General features: G+C 49.0%; 1 protein-coding gene across 1 annotated transcript in view; it reads right to left on the bottom strand.

Moving 5' to 3' along the window:
- LOC142069651 (complement C3-like) overlaps nt 1-23147 on the bottom strand; it is a 76191-nt gene that overhangs the window by 8703 nt on the left and 44341 nt on the right. The window contains exons 21-33 of the mRNA XM_075121546.1: nt 22751-22963; nt 21690-21756; nt 21106-21192; nt 20156-20359; nt 18096-18171; nt 16565-16724; nt 14908-15003; nt 9939-10089; nt 6100-6263; nt 4276-4434; nt 3142-3292; nt 2074-2125; nt 1786-1873 (exon numbers count right to left, since the gene is read on the bottom strand). Of these exons, the coding sequence (XP_074977647.1) occupies nt 1786-1873; nt 2074-2125; nt 3142-3292; nt 4276-4434; nt 6100-6263; nt 9939-10089; nt 14908-15003; nt 16565-16724; nt 18096-18171; nt 20156-20359; nt 21106-21192; nt 21690-21756; nt 22751-22963 (1668 nt within the window). The remainder of the gene's footprint in view (nt 1-1785; nt 1874-2073; nt 2126-3141; nt 3293-4275; nt 4435-6099; nt 6264-9938; nt 10090-14907; nt 15004-16564; nt 16725-18095; nt 18172-20155; nt 20360-21105; nt 21193-21689; nt 21757-22750; nt 22964-23147) is intronic.

Raw genomic sequence — 23147 nt, 5'->3', positions numbered from 1 at the left:
CAAGCAGCAACTCTGGGCACACTATGGTTCTGGTTTGGCATTCTGGCTGATTTTATGCAGCTGCAGGAGGAGAACACCAATGCTGGAAACATCCCTGGGTTTGTTTGCCTAATAATCCACCCTCATTTTATACCAGGGCAGCAATCCACTGCAGTGACTCCTTCGGGGCCTGGCTTTTTTGTGCAGCCTCTTTTCTTGTATCCACGGTTCTCCCGGCCCAAATAACTCCGCACCGTGTAGGTCAGAGGGTCTAAAGGGAAGCCATTTTTTTAAAACTCTGGCCCTACTGTATAGTAACTCCTCACTTAATGTTGTAGTTCTGTTCCTGAAAAATGCGACTTTAAGCTAAATGATGTTAAGCGAATCCCATTTCCCCATAAGAATTAATGTAAATAGGGGGGTTATGTTCCAGGGAAAAAAGATTTTTTGCCACACACACAGTATAAGTGATGCTTGTAAAGCTTGGTTGAGGTGGTGGAGTCAGAGGGTGGGATATTTCCCAGGGAATGCCTTACTGCTAAATGATGAACTAGCAATTGGCTGAGTCCTCAAGGGTTAACTCATTGTTAATGTAGCCTCACACTCTAAACGGCAGCACGAATGGAGGGAGGGGAGACAGCATGGCAGACAGAGACACACACCGTGTGTGTGTGTGTGTGTGTGTGTGTGTGTGTGTGTGTAAGAGAGAGATGCGCATTTCCCCTTTAAGTACGCTGACCGCACTCTTAAGTACACTGCCTTGTTAAGTTAATCAACAAGCTGAGACTGCAGTTGCTGCCAGGAAGCTCCCTCCGTCCTGAGCCCTGTCATGTGTCCCCCTGCTCTACAGAGATGGGGTAAGTGGGGTGCAGGAGCAGGGGGGAGAGGGACACCCTGACATTAGCCCTCCCCTCCCCGCACAGCAAGCAGGAGGCTCCCGTGGGCAGCTCCAAGGCAGAGGGCAGGAGCAGCACATGGCAATGGGGGGAGGGACAGGTGAACTGCCAGCAATGGATAGCCTGCAGGGTGGCTGTCGCACAGGGAACTTAGGGGAGCGGGGAGCTGATGGGGGCTGCCGGTCCACCCTGGTTCCAAGCCCCCACCAGCTCGCTGCAACGGGCTGCTCTTTGCAGTGGACAAAGCAGGAGGCTGCCAAACGACGTTATAAGGGAGCATTGCACAACTTTACACGAGCATGTTCCCTAAATTGATCAGCAAGGTAATAACGAAACATTAACCGGGATGTCTTTAAGTGAGCAGTTACTGTACAAGAGACTGTATCAAATGCAGTCTGCTCTGGCACGCACAGTCAAATGATAGCAGCCCCTCAATCTGCTATCCAATAAAGCAGGATTGAACTGACCTAGATTTGTATTGCCAGATTTTCAAAGCAGCCGGCGCAACTTGCAAAACTTGTCCCGGTCCCCATTTATATGTGTGAATTTGGACGTAAGGCTCATAGCCTATTCATCCCCTGGCATCTCCTCTATGAATGCCAACAAAGGGCCCACCAATTGAGGTGCTGGTTACAGAGATGTGAACACCCATCCCCAAGGAAACTGAGCTGAGTCCCAAAAAGGCTCCCAAAACCTGCCCGAGGGAGATGACATTACATCACTGACCTGGATAGAACTGGTTGCGGTTTCCTAAAGCTGTTACCAATCCTTAGAGCCGTCTGGTCTCCCCTGAGTCTTAACTCTGGAGCCTGACTATTCACCTGCTGCATTGGATTTTCTCATCTGAAAGCCCCAGCCGAGCCACTGCATTGTTTATTACGTTCCCTGTTCTCAGATTACACTGACGTACTCTCTTAAGATCCTCCACGTCTGGTGAGAAGCCAGTGAGCATGGAGACATCAATGATGGACATTGTGGCATCAACCACACCAAGAAATCTAACAAGGAGAGAGAAAATACCCTTTTGATCAGAATTCATCACTTGAACATTGATTTTGCGATCGCTCCACCAGCTCCTGTTGCTTTATCATAACTTTTTGGGCAATTCCATAGAAAAATTCATAGCCCAGGATTCTCCAGCTACCCCCTGCATCTGTCCATCTATTTATCATCTATCGTTAAAGGGCATTGTTCTCACCTGATGCAGATTTTAATATAGACTGAACGCATTGCTCCTTCCGGCTTCTTAACTAGAAACATTGCAGAAGAGAAAAGAAATTAATATCTCAGTGTAAATTTCATGCCAGAATAACCCTCTTTTGTTTTTTAGGTGCACTAACATGGCTTAGTAATCAAACAGGTCCTACAGTAGGTGTGAAAAATCCCTCAGTAAACCTCCCCTCCCTTCCAGCAATCCATAAATAACTCTTCCCATCCCTAGCACACAAACTAGAAAGCTTCTCCCAGCTGGGTGGCACAAATGAAATATAATCTAGGCTTAGCGGAAAGAGGAGACCGAAACAGAGAGAACCCGTGGGTGTGAACTTGGACAGGTGGGAAAGTTCAGAACAATGTACTGCTGGCTCCTGTTTCTGTAACAAGAGGTGCCAAAATCCTGGATCCCTCTATCATATGCTGGCCTGATGTGTGGTCATGGCTCCCTCTACTGGCCAGCCCTAGCAACTCTAACAATCAGCTACTCCCAGCTCAAGGAAATTGCTCCTTTAGACCAAGCCGCAGAGGCTTGTGTTTTGGGTGCTGAAGATCCTGCCTTCTGTCCCATGCTGATTTCACCCCCATGCTGTCTGGAAATGTGTTCACTGGAAGTCTGGGACTCTAACCAGACTCCCTGCCATGGGCTCATCTCTACTTCAGAGGGAGACAATATCCAGAGTAGCTGGCCTGTGTTCCCATCCACATCCGATGCTCCAACTCTGCTGCTAACAAGTGCCATGATGAGAGAAGGCAGCATCTGCTCCCTTATCTGGAATGACCCTGCATTAGTTGCAACCTAGAACATGTGGTAGCTGTAATAATTTAGTGTCTGCCCTATGGGTATAATTTTGTAGGACTTGGGAACTGGGAGAGTTTGAAGGAACTTCACAAAAATACTTTCCAAAGTTAAGAATGTGATTGCAGAGATGGTGGTTGGTTGGTGTAAATCCGCTGCTGTCCATGGAGTTAAACTGGTGTAACTGAGCCAAATTTGTCCAGATCCGAGGATTGACAGCAAGCTTCAGAAGAGAAAAGACGGGCGGTTACTTACCACCCCGGGCTTCTTCGACCGATACCCTCAGGTCAAACTTCTTACACTGAGATTCATCCTCCCGTAGCTTGGCGTTATAAATTATCATTACAGTTAAGGTCGCTTGTCCAGTTCCTTCTGCCTTCACAGTGAAGTCTTCATTCCATTCGATCTGTAAAGTCGATCCAAGGTTAATTTCCTTTTGTACTTCGTTATTATTATTATTAATAATAATAATTATTATTATGATGATTTAAAGACAGGGCAAATGAAGCTAATGAAGAAAATGAAGCTGGTGAGATTGACAGTCACTCACCCAGAGGGGCTGGGGGGACTCTGCAGAGGCATTAGCATGAAGGTGAAAAAAGGTTACTTACCAGGCAGTAACTCTTTGATCTCCAGACGTATTGCTTCTCCAGAGCCAAGCCTAAAGCAACCCATCCCCTCCTACTTCTGGATTCAGCTCAAAACCACACAGTCCAGGTCACTAACCCTGGAACAATTTACCTCGGGATGTGTGAGGCAAACCCCAGCCAGCCCAGGGCTGCTCACTCAGCTGCGGTGACTCACCCCTCCAACAGAGCCTGCAGTGACAATCCCTGGTCAGGCCCTGGGCCAGATAACCCCCAGGCACAAGTATTTTACTGTCCCCATCAGAGCTGCGAGTTACTCTGCATAACACCACTAGTTGGCCAGGGACCTTCCTCTGACCCACGGCCTGTCCCCAGACCCTGATTTCAGCATTGCCCTTGGCCCAGTCCCAACTCTACAGCCAGCTCCAACCACCAGGCCTGACTGCCTAGACCCTAGAGCCTGACAGGATGTGGTGGATTCTCCATCACTTGAAGTCTTTCAGTCAAGGCTGGATATCTATCTAAGAGACATCTCACAGCTCAGCTAGAAGTTATGGGCTTGATGCAGAAATTGGTAGGTGAGGTTCTCTGGGCTTGTATCATGCCGAAGGTCAGACGAGATGATCATAATGGTCCCTTCTGGTCTTAAAAATCTGAGTCAAAAGTGTGGATGCATTTGGAGCTGGTGCCAGGAATCTGAATCCCCCTCCCACTCCCCAAGGGGTTTGGATAGGAGATTCTAGTCAAATCCCCTTTCGCTATGATCAGTAGTCTCTACTAATCACACAGAGAAGCACGATACCTCTGCTATTCTGGCCACCAGAGCGTTGTGATTTAAGATTCTGTACTTTATCGGACTAGCATGGTGCCGCAGGAGAATAGAAATCTCCAAATTCAGGTCTTTGTGCTGCGGAATGTCTATCTGGTACTGCGCAAGAGCCTGGAACACCATGATGGTAGCCTAGAACACCAGGAGGAAGACAAGAGGGTTACACCTTATTGTCCTATTGTGCTGGACATCTGACAGCTTCTAAAGAGACTCTTTAATGAAGAGAAACCAAAAATACAATGAAAGAAAACACCAGGGTTCCACTGGGTGTCACACAGGCAAAGGGTTATATAATAATATTACCTGGCTCCTCTGTAGTGTGTTTCATCAGTAGATCTCCAAGCACTTTACAAAACAGTACAATATCTTTAACCCCATTTTACAGATGGGGAAACGGAGGCACAGGGCAGGGAAGTAGCTTTCCCAGGGTCACCCAGGAAGCACGTGGCCAAGCCAGGAATAGAACCCATGGTCAATAAATATATCGTGCATGGTCAATGAGCTTCCCATCTCCCCTCACTATTAACAAGGGCCAATTATCAGCTAAACAGAGCACAACAGGATAGTGGCTCCTTCTATGTGTATGTACCCCACACACCTCCTGGTGGCACCGAGACCACTTAGCGAGAGAGATTAATGAGTGTGCTGTACAGCCTTAGCTAAGCCCCATGTGGCTTTTAGCTCATGTAGGAGAGGCTCATGCATTTAGCTCCAGAGATCCCAAGTTCGATCCCGCCCACCGACGACCGGGCTCTATCGGTATTACAAATGGGGGCTTGTCAGGGACTCAAACGTGGAACCTCTTTGCTAAATGCATGAGCCTCTACTGCATGAGCTAAAAGCCATGTGGCCCTTAACTAAGGCTGTAGAAGACACATTAATCTCTCTCTCTAAGTGATCTCGGTGCCACTGGAGGGGACCGAACATCACACTCAGGAGGTGTGTGGGTTACATATATAGAGACATGTATGGCACACACAGCACAGCGTTAGGGATAGAACACGCTGCCCGTGACTCCAAAAATACAGACCACTCCCAGCAGAGCTTGTAGCATCCTTTTAGGTAGAGAAAAGACAAGACTCAGTAGCAAGGAATGTAAAGGGGCTTCTCTACTGAGGCTGCTGGACACAGACAGACCCTATAGTTCCTAGTGGCCCCCGTACTCCAGGGAAGGGAGCGATATCTGAGGACAATCCATCTTTATTTAGCTGCCACTAGCAGCAGGGCTTTTATCCTCTCCAGGGGCTTGTGTAAGCACAGTTTAAAAAAAATTCCAAAAACCATAACCTTACAGTTCTACTCAGAGATGGATTAAACCCAAATTGATTCATATTAGTCATGATCCACCCTGGCTTTGTCATATGGACTCAGACCGTTGGTCCTACACGCCTGGTACCCTGTCTCCAGAACAACGGCCAAAAAACAAACAAATGCTAGAATGAGTCCAGATGCCCATGCACTTCTGCCCATGGGAAGAGAAGGCCCACTGACTCCTCGGGGACAACCTGCAGTCTTAAAGTGAAGCATGCTCGCACGCATCACCTTGGCAGGATGGAGCCTCAAGTGAGAAGATTCAGTCATGCTCCTATGCTGGTCTCTGTCTTAGGTTAACAATGGCAACGACCTGGTAGGTCACGTTGCCCATCTCCCAGGCAATGCAGGATTGTTCTCTACTGGGCATTTTCCAGGGCTTTCTACAATGACTCAAGTGATCGGAATCCCATCTTTTCCAAGGGGAGACCTTCCCACAAAACACAGTCTTGGAAGGATACCCGGTACTATAAGGATCATACTCACTTGGGTAGATCCATATCCCCCTCCGTAGTAGTTCTGCTCTCTCAGCCATCTGACTACGGGACCGGTCAACTCATACTTCTTCATTTTCAGCAAGGCCAGCAAGGCGTACGAGGTGCCCTCAATGTTGAAGATGCGGGCGTTTGGCTCTTCCCAGCGATTTCCCTCTAGGCAGCAGCAAAGAAGGCGCATTAAAGAACTCTTCCCCAGGACATCCACTTATTCTGAGCAGATCTGACTGGACCATACCATTGCCTGTCTCCTTTCCCAACTTTCTGCAGGGAGGATCAGTAAGTCAAACTGGTTGTTGCCCGTTTCGGGCTGAGTAGCTACCCAGTATTTGGGGTCTTGGAGGATTGTTTCAATTACGATGAGGAATTGATCATAGGCCTCAGGTACATTCTCTGGTGTAAACCTGATTGCTTACGAAAATGCACAGAAAGTCCCGCTTCCCTGAGCATAAGAGAAACCAACAGCAGGCAACCTCCTTGCTGAGAAATCCCCAAGTCCGCCTCTGAAGTGAGTTCTAGGCCCAACAAGCAATGTCTCTCTGCTTCCTTTCATAATACTTCTCCAGGCTTTCAGCTCGTTTCTGCCTCTAACACACAGGGCGCAAAACGAACATACTAGCCCCTGCGTTTGCAATCAGGGAAACCCCGCAGCCCACATGGCTTAGCTCTTGACCTTGCTGTGCTACATTGTTTCTGGCTGTGTCTACTACAGAAAGAGTCTTGATTGCTCCCATTCCGCTGAGTCTGAAAGAGTGCCTGGCACACCTATTAACTTGAACAAGGGCCTCGTCTACACTTAAAACTTAGGTTTCAGAGTAACAGCTGTGTTAGTCTGTATTTGCAAAAAGAAAAGGAGGACTTGTGGCACCTTAGAGACTAACCAATTTATTTGAGCATAAGCTTTTGTGAGCTACAGCTCACTTCATCGGATGCATACTGTGGAAAATACAGAAGATGTTCTTATACAGACAAACCATGAAAAAATGGGTGTTTACCACTACAAAAGGTTTTCTCTCCCCCCACCCCACTCTCCTGCTGGTAATAGCTTATCTAAAGTGATCACTCTCCTTACAAGGTGTATGATAATCAAGGTGGGCCATTTCCAGCATAAATCCAGGGTTTAACAAGAACGTCTGAGGAACGGAGCGGGGGGGGGGGGGGTGGGAGGGGAGGAAAAAACAAGGGGAAATAGGTTACCTTGCATAATGACTTAGCCACTCCCAGTCTCTATTCAAGCCTAAGTTAATTGTATCCAATTTGCAAATGAATTCCAATTCAACAGTCTCTCGCTGGAGTCTGGTTTTGAAGTTTTTCTGTTGTAATATCGCAACTTTCATGTCTGTAATCGCGTGACCAGAGAGAATGAAGTGTTCTCCGACTGGTTTATGAATGTTATAATTCTTGACATCTGATTTGTGTCCATTTATTCTTTTACATAGAGACTGTCCAGTTTGACCAATGTACATGACAGAGGGGCATTGCTGGCACATGATGGCATAGATCACATTGGTAGATGCGCAGGTGAACGAGCCTCTGATAGTGTGGCTGATGTTATTAGGCCCTGTGATGGTGTCCCCTGAATAGATATGTGGGCACAGTTGGCAACGGGCTTTGTTGCAAGGATAGGTTCCTGGGTTAGTGGTTCTGTTGTGTGGTATGTGGTTGCTGGTGAGTATTTACTTCAGGTTGGGGGGCTGTCTGTAGGCAAGGGCTGGCCTGTCTCCCAAGATTTGTGAGAGTGTTGGGTCATCCTTCAGGATAGGTTGTAGATCCTTAATAATGCGTTGGAGGGGTTCTAGTTGGGGGCTGAAGGTGACGGCTAGTGGCGTTCTGTTATTTTCTTTGTTAGGCCTGTCCTGTAGTAGGTGACTTCTGGGAACTCTTCTGGCTCTATCAATCTGTTTCTTCACTTCTGCAGGTGGGTATTGTAGTTGTAAGAATGCTTGATAGAGATCTTATAGGTGTTTGTGTCTGTCTGAGGGGTTGGAGCAAACCTATCCAACTCTACTCTTAGCCCAGCAGAAGCAGCTGTCCTATCTCGGGGCCTCTCCCTCTGCCCCTCCACCCCCATGAACATGATACAGTTCATGATACAACAGAACCACTAACCCAGGAACCTATCCTTGCAACAAAGCCCGTTGCCAACTGTGCCCACATATCTATTCAGGGGACACCATCACAGGGCCTAATAACATCAGCCACACTATCAGAGGCTCGTTCACCTGCGCATCTACCAATGTGATCTATGCCATCATGTGCCAGCAATGCCCCTCTGCCATGTACATTGGTCAAACTGGACAGTCTCTATGTAAAAGAATAAATGGACACAAATCAGATGTCAAGAATTATAACATTCATAAACCAGTCGGAGAACACTTCATTCTCTCTGGTCACGCGATTACAGACATGAAAGTTGCGATATTACAACAGAAAAACTTCAAAACCAGACTCCAGCGAGAGACTGTTGAATTGGAATTCATTTGCAAATTGGATACAATTAACTTAGGCTTGAATAGAGACTGGGAGTGGCTAAGTCATTATGCAAGGTAACCTATTTCCCCTTGTTTTTTCCTCCCCTCCCACCCCCCCCCCCCCGCTCCGTTCCTCAGACGTTCTTGTTAAACCCTGGATTTGTGCTGGAAATGGCCCACCTTGATTATCATACACCTTGTAAGGAGAGTGATCACTTTAGATAAGCTATTACCAGCAGGAGAGTGGGGTGGGGGGAGAGAAAACCTTTTGTAGTGGTAAACACCCATTTTTTCATGGTTTGTCTGTATAAGAACATCTTCTGTATTTTCCACAGTATGCATCCGATGAAGTGAGCTCACGAAAGCTTATGCTCAAAATAAATTGGTTAGTACTTAAAACTTAGGTTGTCATAGATGTGTCACTTAGGGCATGTGAAAAATCTTTGCACACACCCCCTTCTGGAGTGCTATAGCTATACCAAACTAACCCCTAGTGCAGACACAGTTAAGTCTGATTTAGTTGGGGATTGGTCCTGCTTTGAGCAGGGGGTTGGACTAGATGACCTCCTGAGGTCCCTTCCAAGCCTGATATTCTATGATTCTATGAAGTCAATGGAAAAATGCTTCAGTTGACCTAGCTATCATTGATCATGGTGGTGGTGTTCCTACAGAGACGGAAAACCCCTTCCATCGGTGCAGTCTGCGTCCACAATATGGGGTTATACCGGCATAGCTGCGGCGCCGTAGCTGTGCCGCTATAGTCCCTGCATTGTAGACATGGCCAAGGTCTGTGACTGTTTTGGGATCAAAGACCCACCTGGCACCTTTCAACATAACACTGTTATATCTAGTCAACAGCTTTGTCCTGCCCTGTTTTAACCATCCCAAACAATGGGGCAAACTCCATTTTCCTTGTGGGTAATATTGTTCTATATCCTCTGAAATTCTCCTTTGCTCAGTTTCATCCAGTTACATCCTCTTGACCCACCCTCTTCTCTCTCTTTCTCTTTGGGGTTTACATATATATATAGATATATATACAGATATATATACAGGGCTTTAGATATATATACAGGGCTCTCAGCTTCCTCCTGAGGTCAAGTAATACCATATATCTCTGCCACATCCAGATCTCAGACACATTGGTGTAAATCTGGAGTAACTCCACTCAACCCAGGAGAGTTAGTCTGGATTTACACCCAGGCTGATCAATCTAAAATCTGGCCAAAAGGAACAAATCTATGCCTGTTATTCATTCCTCATAAATTAATCCCTCTCCAACCTCCTTTGCTTCTCTTTCCTAAACCCCATCCTGACTTGGCCACATCTTTCCAGGAGTTGATAAGATGCCCTGATTTACCTTTCGAAGCTCTCATGAGCACCGTCTCAGTGTTCAGTTTCCCCACCATCGCTAAGGCATAGGAAGCAAGAGCCACAGTGTAAGGTCTGGTTAGAGACTGGTACCTTTGGGCTAAGTAGTCAGCGGCTTTGCTGATGCTGCCTTCCAAACTCTAGGAGGTGACAAAGAAAACAAAAGAAAATCAAACTCGTGAGTTAGGCTGAGGTTTCGGGTGGTGTTAATGCCCAATCAGGGGGTAGGATTGAACTTGGGACCTCTACTCATTGCTAAATGAATGAGCCTCTACTGCATGAACTAAAAGCCCAAAAGGCTCTAGAGCAGACTCATTAATCTCTCTCTAAGTGGCCTCAGCATCACTAGATGGGACAGAACACCACACCCAGGAGGTGTCTGGGTTACATTAAGACATTACGAATTCGTGTGGCTTCCAGCTTTATTTAATATCACAGTGAATTTTGTGCTGGTGAAAGACAGAGGAGGCAGAAAGGCGTGGAAGTGAGATATGTGAGGGCAGCGAAAGGGGACATTTCTGGACCACATGCAGAATGTCATCAGGAGTGAGACCAAAGTCTGTGGCAGGGCCGGCCCTAGCCCAAATAGCGCCTCAGAGCATCTTTGGTATCCCCCCCTCTATTTGTTAAATTTTTGAATGCCTTATTTTTTATTGCATTTGTTGCCCAGTTCACAACTTTGATGCACGATTCGCATGCATGATTTATCCCTGTCATATAAGATGATAAATTTGCATGCTAGGAGCTGTAAATCTGTATTTATTCATGCCATATATAAGCAAATAAAAAATTGTTTCCTCTAAGCTTATAGAAACAAAGCTTATATATCCAGAACATTCTAGGAGGTTAGTGAAAAATGAATCCACATACGGAATACTGGAAACATTTTATTTCAAACATTCAATTTTCCTTTTTGTCTCTAACAACAAAAACAAAACCCCGAGCCCGGCATCCCCCCCAAAGCCCAGCACCCCAAGCGGTCGCCTGGATTGCCTGCCGCTAAATCTGGCCCTGGTCTGTGGTATCAGACAGAAGCTGCAAGAGAGGAGGATGAGATGACGTGGTGGGCCCGTACAAAGAGGGGATGAAGAGAATCATAGGTGCGGATGCTGTGGGTGCTCTGGGGCTCAAGCACCCATGGAAAAAAATAGGGGGTGCTCAGCACCCACCAGCCACCGTGGCTCCGCCCCGGCTGGCCGCCGATCAGCAAGCGGCTGTTGGGAGGCGCTTGAGGGAGGGGATGGAGAAGAGGGAGCGGCGGCCTGGTGGGGACTTTGAGGCAGGAAGAGGCGGAGCAAGGGCGGGGCCTCAGGGGAGTGGGCGGACTGGGAACAGGGCCTCAGGGCAGAGTGGGGGTGAAGCACCCACTGGGAAAAATAAAAGTCAGCACTTGTGAAGGGAATCCTGTTAGGGAGGCCCTTGAGAGTAATGTTTACAGGCGGAAAACAAGAGGACGACCAAGAAAATAGTGCACAGACAGTGTACAGGAGGACAAAGCGCATATGGAGCAAATGTAGGACCGGCAAGCCTGAAGAAGAAAGATGGAGGCAATTCTGGAGGAGGATGTCCTCTGTTTTGCCCCACAAACGGTGCAGTGGCCAAGCAAGCCTCCCCGGGATGAGAGAGGGTAGCGTCGGCCCCATGTCCCACTCAGTCCGTTGTCTCTCTGGCGAGGCTGCCAACCTGGAGCCAGTTGCATTAGAAGAAGCAGAATGAGACACCAACACAAAACTCGGGGAGGGGGGAGGTGGCTAATGAACACCGCTGAAGTGGTCACCTTGTCAGTCTCTGCCTGTGCTGGTTTGACCAGGGCCCAGGATCTAATAATACCAAGCTCTTATATCACACTTTTCCTCAGCACTTTACAAAGGAGGTCAGTCATGTTAGCCCCAAATTACAGAAAGAAAAACTGAGGCACAGAGCAGAAAAGGTATTTGCCTGAGGTCTCCCAGCAGGCGTGGGATGAGAACTCAAGTCATCTGAAACCTAGACCAGTGCGCTACCCACGAGGCCACGCTGCCTTCACCCTGTAGATGATTGCCTCTCTCCTCATGCTGTACTGCTACAGAAGCAGTCGGCTGGCTCCCCCGCACTATAAAAGAGAGGGGGTAGCTGCCAGGCTGTTCTCTACAAGGGCTCCAGGACTCTGGAAGTTGTTCCCCAGCTTGGCCTGAAACAGCTCAAATGTGGTGACCTGAGCGTGCTGCAAAAGACACCTCTTTGATAGGGTTCTTGGAGAGGGCTGAGGGTTTGCTTCTCCTCACGATGAGGAGGAGAAAGGAGGTTCTGTTGCTGTCTGGCCAGCTGAGTTCCTACTGAAATGATCACTTTAACCCTGCGAGGATGTAACTGTGTGGTTAATGACGTGGCAGGTTGCTAGAGCTGGGGTGGGCAAACTTTTTGGCCTGAGAGCCATATCTGGGTATGGAAATTGTATGACGGGCCATGAATGCTCACTAAATTGAGGGGTGGGGTGCGGGATGGGGTGAGGGCTCCAGCTGGGGGTGCGGGCTCTAGGGTGGGCCCAGAAATGAGGAGTTCAGGGTACAGGAGGAGGCGCCGGGCTAGGGCAGAGGGTTGGGGTACAGGGTGGGGGGAGGGCTCTGGAGTGGGGCTGGGGATGAGGGGTTTGGGGTGAAGGAGGATGCTCCGGGCTGGGACCAAGCGGTTCAGAGGGCGTGAGGGGGATTAGGGCTGGGTCGGGGTGCAGGCTCTGAGCAGTGCTAACCTGAAGCTGCTCCTGGAAGCAGCGGCATGTCCCTTCTCCAGCTCCTATGCAAAGGTGCGGCCAGGCGGTTCTGCATGCTGCCCCATTTGCAGGCGCGGCTCCTGGAAGCAGCGGCATGTCCCCTCTTTGGCTCCTACGTGGAGGCATATTGCCAGCCAGGCAGCTCTGCGTGCTGCCCCATCCAAAGGCACTGCCCCACAGCTCCCATTGGCCTCAGTTCCTAGCCAATGGGAGCTGCGGGGGTGGGACTTGAAGCTGGGGCAGCATGCGGAGCCCCCTAGCTGCCCTTATGCATAGAAACCAGAGGGGGGACACACCACTGCTTCCGGGAGCCATGTGGAGCAGCCCCTGACCCCACTCCCCAGCAGAAGCTCGAGGGCCAGATTAAAAAGTCCCCTGTGCTAGAGCATTGCATAAGCATCTTTTTAAAATTATTTTAAATCTAAATAAGTAAATCAATGTCCTGTAACTAATCCCCTGACCTATCCAGTTCCCCTTAATATTCCTGCATGCTTAGATTGCAAACTCTCTGGCGCAGAGACTGTCTTCTGGTTCTATGTTTGTACAGCACCTGGCACAAGGGGATCCCTGGTCCCGGACTGCGGCTCCATGGGGCTACCTCAATATAAATAATGATTATAATAATAAAAGGAAACTTAAACCCGCGCTGCTTGTAATTCTGAAAGCCTTATATTCTGATATTCTCTCCTTTTGTAGATGGAGAGGCCGTTAAACCATAGCATGAAGCTAAACCCAAATAAGAATTCATTGCTTCTTTCCAATGTATGAAGATGGTCTCTATGTTATTTTAAATAGTTTTTGTCTGCCTGGTTTTCTTATATGATAAATATCCAAGCCCGGCATCTCTCGTTTTCCTGGAAGACTCTTGCAAGATCCTCGGAGGACTCTGAAGGCTGCGTCCCAGTGGCATTCGAGACCTGAGCTCCTCAACGGGTGTGCGAGGAAGAGAAGACTATCTGGCAATGACACTAACTCCTTCCCCAGCAAATTCCACATGCCACTATAGTAGTAGGATTTTATGTTTGTATTTTGTATGATTTAGAATGAAGGATAAAGAATAATGAGACAATAATGTAGCATGTATTAAATGTATTGATGTATGATTTTACCATATTCTGCCAGCCACCCTTTTTGAATATCAGAAAGGAATGGTCTGATACATTGGTAGAGATGCATCAGCCAGAATTTTTTTTTGTGTCTGGACTGATTTTAAGGCAGTAACAGACCTTTGAGGGTCACCAATTTGTTGTAGGTTTAGCATTTTAAAATAAGTAAAAGAATGCCATGATTGTTTTCTTTTGCATTGCAACTTGATTTTCCTGTTCAAAATTTTCTGTGTAAAATAATTCTGTTTTGTGTGTGAATGAGGAATGTGTGTGTTAAGAAGAGATAAGTGTGCAGGCCATTGCTGAACCAGATGGTCTAGGGAGGAACTGGAAACAGACACAAGGGCGCCAGGAGGCTGCAACACGCCCCTAGTGAAATGTCAGAGGAGGGCAGATTGACGGCTCTAAAGATGAGACAGGCACCAATGAATGGGGACAAGAAAGCTGTGATCAAAACCAGCATGGGACAACTCCCTGAGGAACTTGATGAAAGAATGAGAAGGACAATTTAAGAAAACAAGCACTCGTCAAACAACAATTGATTACAGCATGACGGTGCAAAACTCATTGGTCCCAATGAAGGAAAATCACTATATAAACAGGATTCTAGGGTTGAAGTGAGCTGTAGCTCACGAAAGCTTATGCTCAAATAAATTGGTTAGTCTCTAAGGTGCCACAAGTACTCCTTTTCTTTTTGCGAATACAGACTAATACGGCTGCTACTCTGAAACCTATATAAACAGGGTGCCACGAAACTTTGGGTTCGTCCTGCAAAGACTTCCCTGGAGCATTGGGTCGCGACCGACAGAACCTGGCTCCTATCTACCCGTGATCAACCTAGCTGGCCACTAGATTGATCCGGACTGTGGACTAGTAACCATAACATCGACTGGTGGGACAGTGTGTGTGTGTGTGTGGTGTGATTGAATGCATATGCTAATTGTTGTATCTTCAATAAATGCGGCGTATTGCCTTTTCCCCTGAAAAGGATCCCGTGTGCTTCTTATAGGCGTAACACCACGGGGCGTGGTTCATAGGGGATGGAAAGATGGGAAAACCTGGGTATGAACATAGAAGTGCATATACGGTGCAGAGATACTCACATTGGCTTGATCCTCGCAGATGTCCTTGGCCTCTTCCAATGCAACCAGCACGAAAGCTGTTAAAGAGACATCAGGCTCAGCACCCTTGTACCCTCCCTAAAGGGGAGCAAAGGACAGGTTTGGGATAAGAAAGTCCCCCGAGTACCATGAAAAGAAAGAATTAATCCCAGGCCCTCAGCATAGGAAATTATAGCAGAACACATGCTTCCTAGAAAGCTACCCAAGAATAGACTCTCAGTCACGGCCAGACCTATCGCTGAACCTCGCTTTGGCTAATGAACACCTGTCGTGCAATGGGCCAGGTTCTGATGGCAGCTACTCCTTTGTCAGTGTGGAGGAACTCCATCCAAGTCAATAGAGATGCTTCGTATTAAACCAGCGTGAGAGAATTTAGCTCACCAGGCCAGTGCTCAGGTCCCGCCCCAGGCAGCTTCCTGTGCAGTTAATGGGTCAAGCCCCAGCAACATCAAAGACCAAACTTTGGCCTGTGAATCACCAAGACAGCTGCGCTCCTCTGGGGCAATGCAAATCACTAAGCCCCTGACTAAGTGCATGAGAGGCGAGGACAAGGTATTCTCAGTTGAGGGGGGCTGGCTGGGGAACCGATGCCCAGGGGAGATCAGGCCAGGCCAGAGCCTAAGCGTCTTTAGTAAATGCTGCAAAACTATCCCCTTTGGAGATGTCTTTCCACCATGAGAACACTCACATCACTAACCTCACCCCCTTCTATCTAATAAACCCTGACATGGACACCCCTAAACCCAGACATGGACACCCCTTAGACACGGACACCCCCTGCTACCCTAAACCCTAACACTGAGACCCCTAACACTGAGACCACTTAAACACAGACACTGACACCCCTGAACCCCAGGGGTGCTGGAACAATTTTTATAGTGGTGGTGCTGAGAGCCATTGTAACCCTGTGTATAATGGAAACCACTTCAAGCCAGGGGGTGTTGCAGCACCCCACGCACCTCTAGTTCCAGTACCTCTGCTAAACCCTGACACCCCTTTCAACCCCTAAACCCTAACACTGAGACCCCTAAACCACACCCTGACACCCCTAAAACTTGACACTGATGCCCCCCTAAATCCTGACACCGACACCCCCTTCTACACCTTAAACCCTGACACTGAAACCCCCAAACCTCGACACTGACAACCCCTTCTACCCTAAACCCTAACAGACACCCCCAAAAGTCTGACACTGACACCCCCTTTTACCTAATAAACCTTAGCACTGATATGCCCTAAACCCTGGCACCCATAAATCCCAACCCTGACATCCCTAGCTCCAATAATGACCCCCCGCTTCCACTCCTAAACCCCAAACAGTATCAAAACCAAAAATGATCTACCCCCAGCAGAATGTTTACCCCCAATAAGGGAGAAGTGCCAAAGACTCCATGAAGTCCACTAAGAACTAAATAGATACAATCTGGCCCATTGGGCCTAAATCTCCATTCACTGCTGCCCAGGTAACTGCACTGAGTTGTTCCACTGATGGGAGGAAGAGAGAGAGAGATCAGTCTGTGTGAGCACAGACTTTGAGATGTAGCCCAGTAGGATCTCTCTTTTAATTATGAACCAACAAGTTGCTGTGATGATTGAGGTGGGTAGTGATTGGTGTGTAAAAGTTAAAGGAAACACGTACAACCATCTCTCCGTGGATTACGGGGGCATCTTCTTGGAAGATGCCATCCAGTTTCTGCTTTTCCAGGATCAGCCATTTCACCGCTCCACAGATAACTTGGTTTTCAATGGACACCAGTTTCTTAGCCATGGCAAAGACCTTTGCCACGTACGCCGTCAGCCTGAGGGCAGAATCAATCACATCACGGTCACTCCTGCCTTCCCAGAATTGCCCTCAGTGTGGAAGCTGGACCGTCTGCACTCAGGTATGAGTTGAGATGTTTCACAGCAGTAAATGGAGGGAGGTTCATGTGGGTCAGTTTATGGTAACCTCAGTGAGCATGGAGCTCGGGAAAATGTCACCGCTTGTCCGGGAAAGTGCATCCAGACACTGCTCCCTATTACGGCTGGCTCTGCTTGAGATGTGCCGAGCTCTTGCTGCCTGCAGTGGTATGACCAGGATTGTGGGGTTGGGGGCTCGCTGGAGACAGCTGGCCACTGGGAACTGGACTGGAGCGTCATCAAACTCAACTTCACACAACCCAGTGAACAGTCGTCAAGATGGTAATGGTTATTCTGAACCAGCTACAAACTAGCCAGCTAAAAGTGAAAGGACCTAGAGTTCATTACTAAGGCTGCGAGTCTGTCATGGAGGTTGCGGAAGTCACGGATTTCCGTGACTTTCCATGAATTCCGCAGGTGCAGTGGCTGGTGTGGCTAGTCCCAGGGACCACCTGAGCATCAGTCCCGGGTGCATCCCTGGGGACTGCCTGAGCAGCAGCAGTCCGAGCGGCCACCCTGGGGCAGTCTGAGCAGCGGCTGTTGGAGAGCAGTCCCCAGGGGCCTTGGAATAGTGGGCAGCCGGATGTAGTCAGCCCCCGCTGCCGGAGCAGAAGCCAGCTGTCAGCCCCGGGGATCCCCCAAAGCAACGGTGCCCCAGGGACCCCCAGAGCAGCAGCACCCCGGGGACCTCCAGAGCAGCGGCGTACTAGGAGCAGCTAAGAATTAGGGGTGTGACACCCTGAAGGGGTATTTTTAGTAAAAGTCATGGACAGGTCACGGGCCGTGAATTTTTGTTTATTGCCTGTGGCCTGTCCATGACTTTTACTAAAAATACCCCTGACTAAATCTTCGCCTTATTCATCACCAATCCCTCAGGCCATCTGCTTGCCCACACTGAACTGTCACTGAAATTACTGGGGGCCACATTAACAAGGCATTTAGGCACCTGAAGATGCAAATAGGCACCCAGCAGGATTTACGGAAGTGCCTAAGTGAGTTAGGCACTGAACTCTGATTGACTTTCAAAGGGAATTAAGCCCCTACTCTGCTTAGGTGCTTTTGTAAATCCTGCCAGGTGCCTAGCTCATCTTTGGGAGTCTTTCCATTGCCATCTGTGGGAGTTGGATTAGGTACTTTTTTCCTGTAGTGTGTGTTAACCTTTGCCCTCTGGTTTTGGGTGGGAGACTGACTTGCTCTGGCTCACATATTGCATGTGTAGGGTCAGGTTAATGCTGATCAAGAAGGTGCATTAGAAAACCCACTGCCCTCACCAAGTGCTTGCTGGCCGGTCTTTGTAAGCGGCGTATGAGAAGTCGGGTTTTTTGTAAACCATCTGCTGCGTGTAACCTGAAACAGAGAGAGTACGAAGGAGCTATGCAATGTCTGGCGAGCTTCTAATGAGGACTTTACATGCGTAAGGCAAACGAAGTCAGAACTGTGACCCCTGCTGCTGCGTCCGAGTTGTGTGGCTCCCCCTTTTTCTGCAGGCGTCTCTCAGGAGGGACACAGCACAGCAACTCAAGGGAAGCAAAGGCAGAAAGATGTCTGGTGGTGAAGCCGATTGGCATGGGCACTGCCCCATTCCTCACCACCATGAATCCTCCCTCCAGGGTGGGAGTGGGGGTCAAGTGATTAGAGTGTATGGGGACCTGGGAGGCAGGATCCCTGGATTCTATACCAGGCTCCGGGAGGGGAGGGTGGGTTAGTGTTTGGAGCAAGGTGCTGTGAGTCAGGACTCCTGGGTTCAGTTCTCAGTTCTGTCACTCACTGAGTGATGTGATGTTGTGCAAGTCACTGTCTGCCTCAGTTTCCCCATATTGTAAAAGCTTAAGGGATGGGATGTTTGTAGTTCAGACTCCACGCCTAATTTAGGCAGCCCACAAGGGGGCCTGGGGTGCAGTGACAGGGACACCTGTTCCTTCAGGAGCTAGGCTGAAACCTACCAAGTTCTCTCAACGGTCATGAGATTCTCTATCCTTCCTCACTACCAAGTGCCAACCTGAAACAGATTTGAACTGTGGGTGAATGGCCTCCACCTCACAACCATCCCATTCCCCGCACAGCATAGGCCAGCAATGAAAACAAATAGGCAGCAGATTTAAAACAAATAAAAGGAAGTATTTCTTCACACAACGCACAGTCAACCTGTGGAACTCCTTGCCAGAGGATGTTGTGAAGGCCAAGACCATAACAGGGTTAAAAAAAGAACTAGATAAATTCATGGAGGGTAGGTCCATCAATGGCTACTAGCCAGGATGGGCAGGAATGGTGTCCTGAGCCTCTGTTTGCCAGAAGTTGGGAATGAGCAACAGAGGATGGATCTCTTGATGGTTACATGTTCTGTTCATTCCCTCGGGGACACCTGGCACTGGCCACTGCTGGAAGACAGGATACTGGGCTAGATGACCTTTGGTCGGACCCAGTAGGACCATTCTTTTGTTCTTATGTTAATGAACAGGAGCCCAAAAGCCCAGCAGGACTGAAAACGGGGTTGGGCATTTGTCTGCATAGGAAGGTTTATTCAGAGTTATCATGACTAATGCCAACGTACATTGGGGGAGGGATATTAAACCTCATGCTTCAGGTCTTAAACCAACCTCTAAAGGGAGTAGGAGACCTAATGTGGGAGGCAGATTCTCTCTCTATTTTAGGGGCTTATCTGGCCCCCATTCCCATAGTACAGGGGTGCCTCACATTCTTCAGTGTAACTACCAGGGGTTCTGAAACAGCGGGGGCCAGGGGGACATGGCCCCTCCCACTTTTTCATGCCTTATGTGTGAGTGACGGGGGGGGGGCAGAGAGAAGTGAGTGGCAGAATGGGGGCTGGAAGAGGTGGAGCAAGTTCAAGGCTTCGCTGGGAAGAAGCCTAGTGGGATGGTGCCTTGGGGAGGAGTGTGGGTGGGCCTACAGGGGGAGGGGCAGAGGGGGGGCAGGGCCACGATCCAGGTGCTGGTGGGAGTTTGCGGAGTTCCTGCCGTCTACCCTCACAACCCCCTTGTGCAGCAGGGCACTGCAACTCTCCTGGTTTGCACAGGGGGAAATGGAGTGACAGAGAGATTAAGTGACTTGCCCAACATCACCCCAGGAGTCTGTGGCAGGGCAGGGAACTGAACTGATGTCCCCTGTGTGCCAGGCTAGCTGCCTGATCCCTGGACTCTCTATCTGTCACCCAATGTGCTTAACATGAGGTTTCTGAAGCATTTGGTACTGGCCACTTTCTGAGACAGGCTACTGGGCTAGAGGGACCTTGGGGCCGGACCTGTGCGGCAGTTCCTGTGTCCCTAACGCGAGCCTGAAGAGGGATTTGCTGTCTGGCATGAGAAGTACTTACCTTGCGTGATCAACCTGATGGATTCTGCCCTGCGCTCCACTCCGATCCTTCCCCACTGCTTGGTGCTGTCCAGGTAGATGGTGGCGATGACGGGGGGGGTCATGCCGATCATGTTCTCTTCCCCGGAGCCAGATGGCGTCACAATGAGGTGCTTCAGGTTGGCCCCGTCGATGGAGTTTTCGACAATGATTTTCACGGGGTTTCCTGGCCAAGGAAATAATGTGGCATGAATTCAAGCACGGAGAGCAGGTGCTGATGGGGACAGAGAGACAGATAGACCTCTCTGTGGGCAGTGGCAGATTGAGAGCTCAATCCATGGGCTGAACACACCCAAAGTCCATGAAGGTCAGATCCTAACCCAGCAACAATTGAACTTTGTCCTGTGTGCTGACAAGGTCCCCCGCACTACTCTGAGCATTTCTCACCAATCCCTCCTAGGCTGCTTCACTCCAGCCCTGCCAGCGGTGGGGATAGAACCTGGACACTCCTATTCTGAAAGCAACAGCCCTTGCTGGTTGAGCTAAATGGGGGCAAAGGAAGGGCTATTATCCACATTTTACAGCTGGGGAGCTGAAGCTCAGATAGGCTAAGGAAGCTGCCCAAAGTCACCAGGGACGTCTGTGGAAGAGCAAGGTCTTGAACTCAGGCTTCCCAAATACTAAGCTAGGGCTCAAACCACTAGGCCATCCTGTCCGAAGACGTAGGCTACTCTCTGGGTGCTCCTTATTTCTGTGCACCTGTCTCTCCTATGAGCACCTTGCTTAGCCACACGCCGACAGTGACTTTGATGTATCTTGACCATTAATGCTCGATAGTGCACGTAGACAGTTGTAACAGAACCAGGTGGGTAATCGGTCTACCTCCTGCGAGTGTGGCTACCAGAGAAGAATTCATTGCTCCCTTCACTCTGTTTCTAAAGCATAAAACACTTTCAGATCAGAGGCCCTTGCCTTGGATTCTGACTTTGGTCTCCGATTCTGTGTCTGGAACAATGTCATCTATATCTGCCGCTTTCACCCTCACTTCCTGGACTCCCCCTGAAAAGGAAGGACGAGGAGAAGAGACAGTGAAATGCCATCCGTCCAGCTGGCTGAGCTTTGCTGCTGGTTCTTGAGTAATACTCTACAATGCTCAGAGAACCCTGCACAATCCACTGATGTGCTAGGGCAAAGGGAGGGAGGGGGCAGCTGAGATGGGAATCAGGAAGCTGTGAATACGGGGCAGGCAGAGGTGGCTGCTTTTCAGTGGCAGCTGAATTGCTCTGCATATTGCTGATTCCAGTCTTCTGTGATGAGCCTGATTTTGACCTCCATCTCAGCCAATACGAAACCAATCCCTCTGAAATCTCCCACGCACAATCGAAAGCCAGGATAGAATTTTTCAGGGAAGTTTGCTGCAGATTCAATTAAGGGTTTGGGTTAGATACAAGGACTCCAAAAACAGAGATGGCCTTACTTAGATATAGACTGTGGAATTCTTTGAGACCTTCAGGATGAAAGGCCCCACGTAAAGGCAAAGCAGTGCGGCTACTCACCTGCTCCTTTCGCAGATGGATCCAATATGACAGATGTAATTGTTTTGGTCATCCTCATCCCTTCAGGCTAGACAGGAATGACAAGAGCATAGTAAGCACAGTAGCGTTCAGAGACAATGAAGAGCAGTAGGAAAAGGTGAGCGACTTGCTGATCTTGTGATCAGCATGAATCAGCAGTGGCTCCACTGGAAGTCAGCGGTCAAGTGAAACTGAGGTCAGGCTCCGACCCAGTAAGTCTGGAATCTGACCTCAATGTCACACAGCGTCCCCTTTTGTTTTGGATCCTGGTTAGGATGCATCCAAGGAGAAGTCCCTAGGCCAAATTCATCCTTAGCGTAATACCACTGATTCCAGCACAGATGAATGGGAGGAATTTTTTGCCAGAAGTTGGGAATGGGTGACAGGAAAAGGATCACTTGATGATTACCTGTTCTGTTCATTCCCTCTGGGGCACCTGGCATTGGCAACTGTCGGAAGACAGGACACTGGGCTAGATGGACCTTTGGTCTGACCCAGTATGGCCATTCTTATGTTCTTATGAATCTGGCCTACAGAGTCTGGCAGGGTGAGGAAGTGAGAAGCTCAATTCATTCCATCATTGCTCTGTGACCTCCCTGAAGGACTTTTCTACTTCCTGATCTTCAGTGGAGGATCTTCCTCTCACACAGCATTGCAGTGATCTCCTGGGGCAGGCCAGTGGGACGCCTTTCACAACCCACCAATGCTGCTCCTTTGCTCAGCTCTCTCTGCCGAACGATATGAGGTTCTCCCTGGGTGCATTGATTCCAGCACCCACTGGTTCAAGGAGCAAGACCCTGGGCCTGAGGAACTGAACCTAGGTCTCTTATATGACAGCTCAGAGGATCGAGTGCAAGATAACCAAGCCAGCCCCAGCCCTGCTGTAGTTGCCACAGGGGAGGGGAGGAAGTGGGATGAGGATGGAGATGCGGGGTGTTAATTTAACAGGTTAAATTAACAGCACTGATTCTAGAAGCCAGCCAATCTGGCCTCCAGCCTCTTGCCCTACAGCGGACATCACGTCCCCATCACCTGATACCCACCACAACCTTCAGTTTCTTCTTCACACCATCAGACACAAAACTGCCCCACATCGCTGCCTTGACCTCAATGTCGTGAGATCCCAGCTGCAACGGGACAATCACTAATGGCACGGCCAGGGAGGACTTGGCTTTGATGTCAAGGATCTGCCGGTATTTAGCCTTGGAAGTGGATGCGCTGCAGAAAACTGAGTTGTACAGCAGCTCTAGCCGGACCTGAGAAAAGAACAGAGATTCGTGAGCAGGCAGTCTGCACATCATGACACTGTCGGGCACTGATCCAAAACATACCCTCTGACTGGAGTTTGCCTTTAATCTTAATAAACAACAGACAGGACTGTACTTATAAAGCATATGACTGTATCCTGACCTCCTTCCTGAGAGGCCCTTCAGGACCCCC

The sequence above is a fragment of the Caretta caretta genome, chromosome 20 (genome assembly GCF_965140235.1).
Source record: "Caretta caretta isolate rCarCar2 chromosome 20, rCarCar1.hap1, whole genome shotgun sequence".
NCBI classification, from domain to species: Eukaryota; Metazoa; Chordata; order Testudines; family Cheloniidae; genus Caretta; species Caretta caretta.
This window is presented reverse-complemented; position numbering and strand designations above follow the sequence as displayed.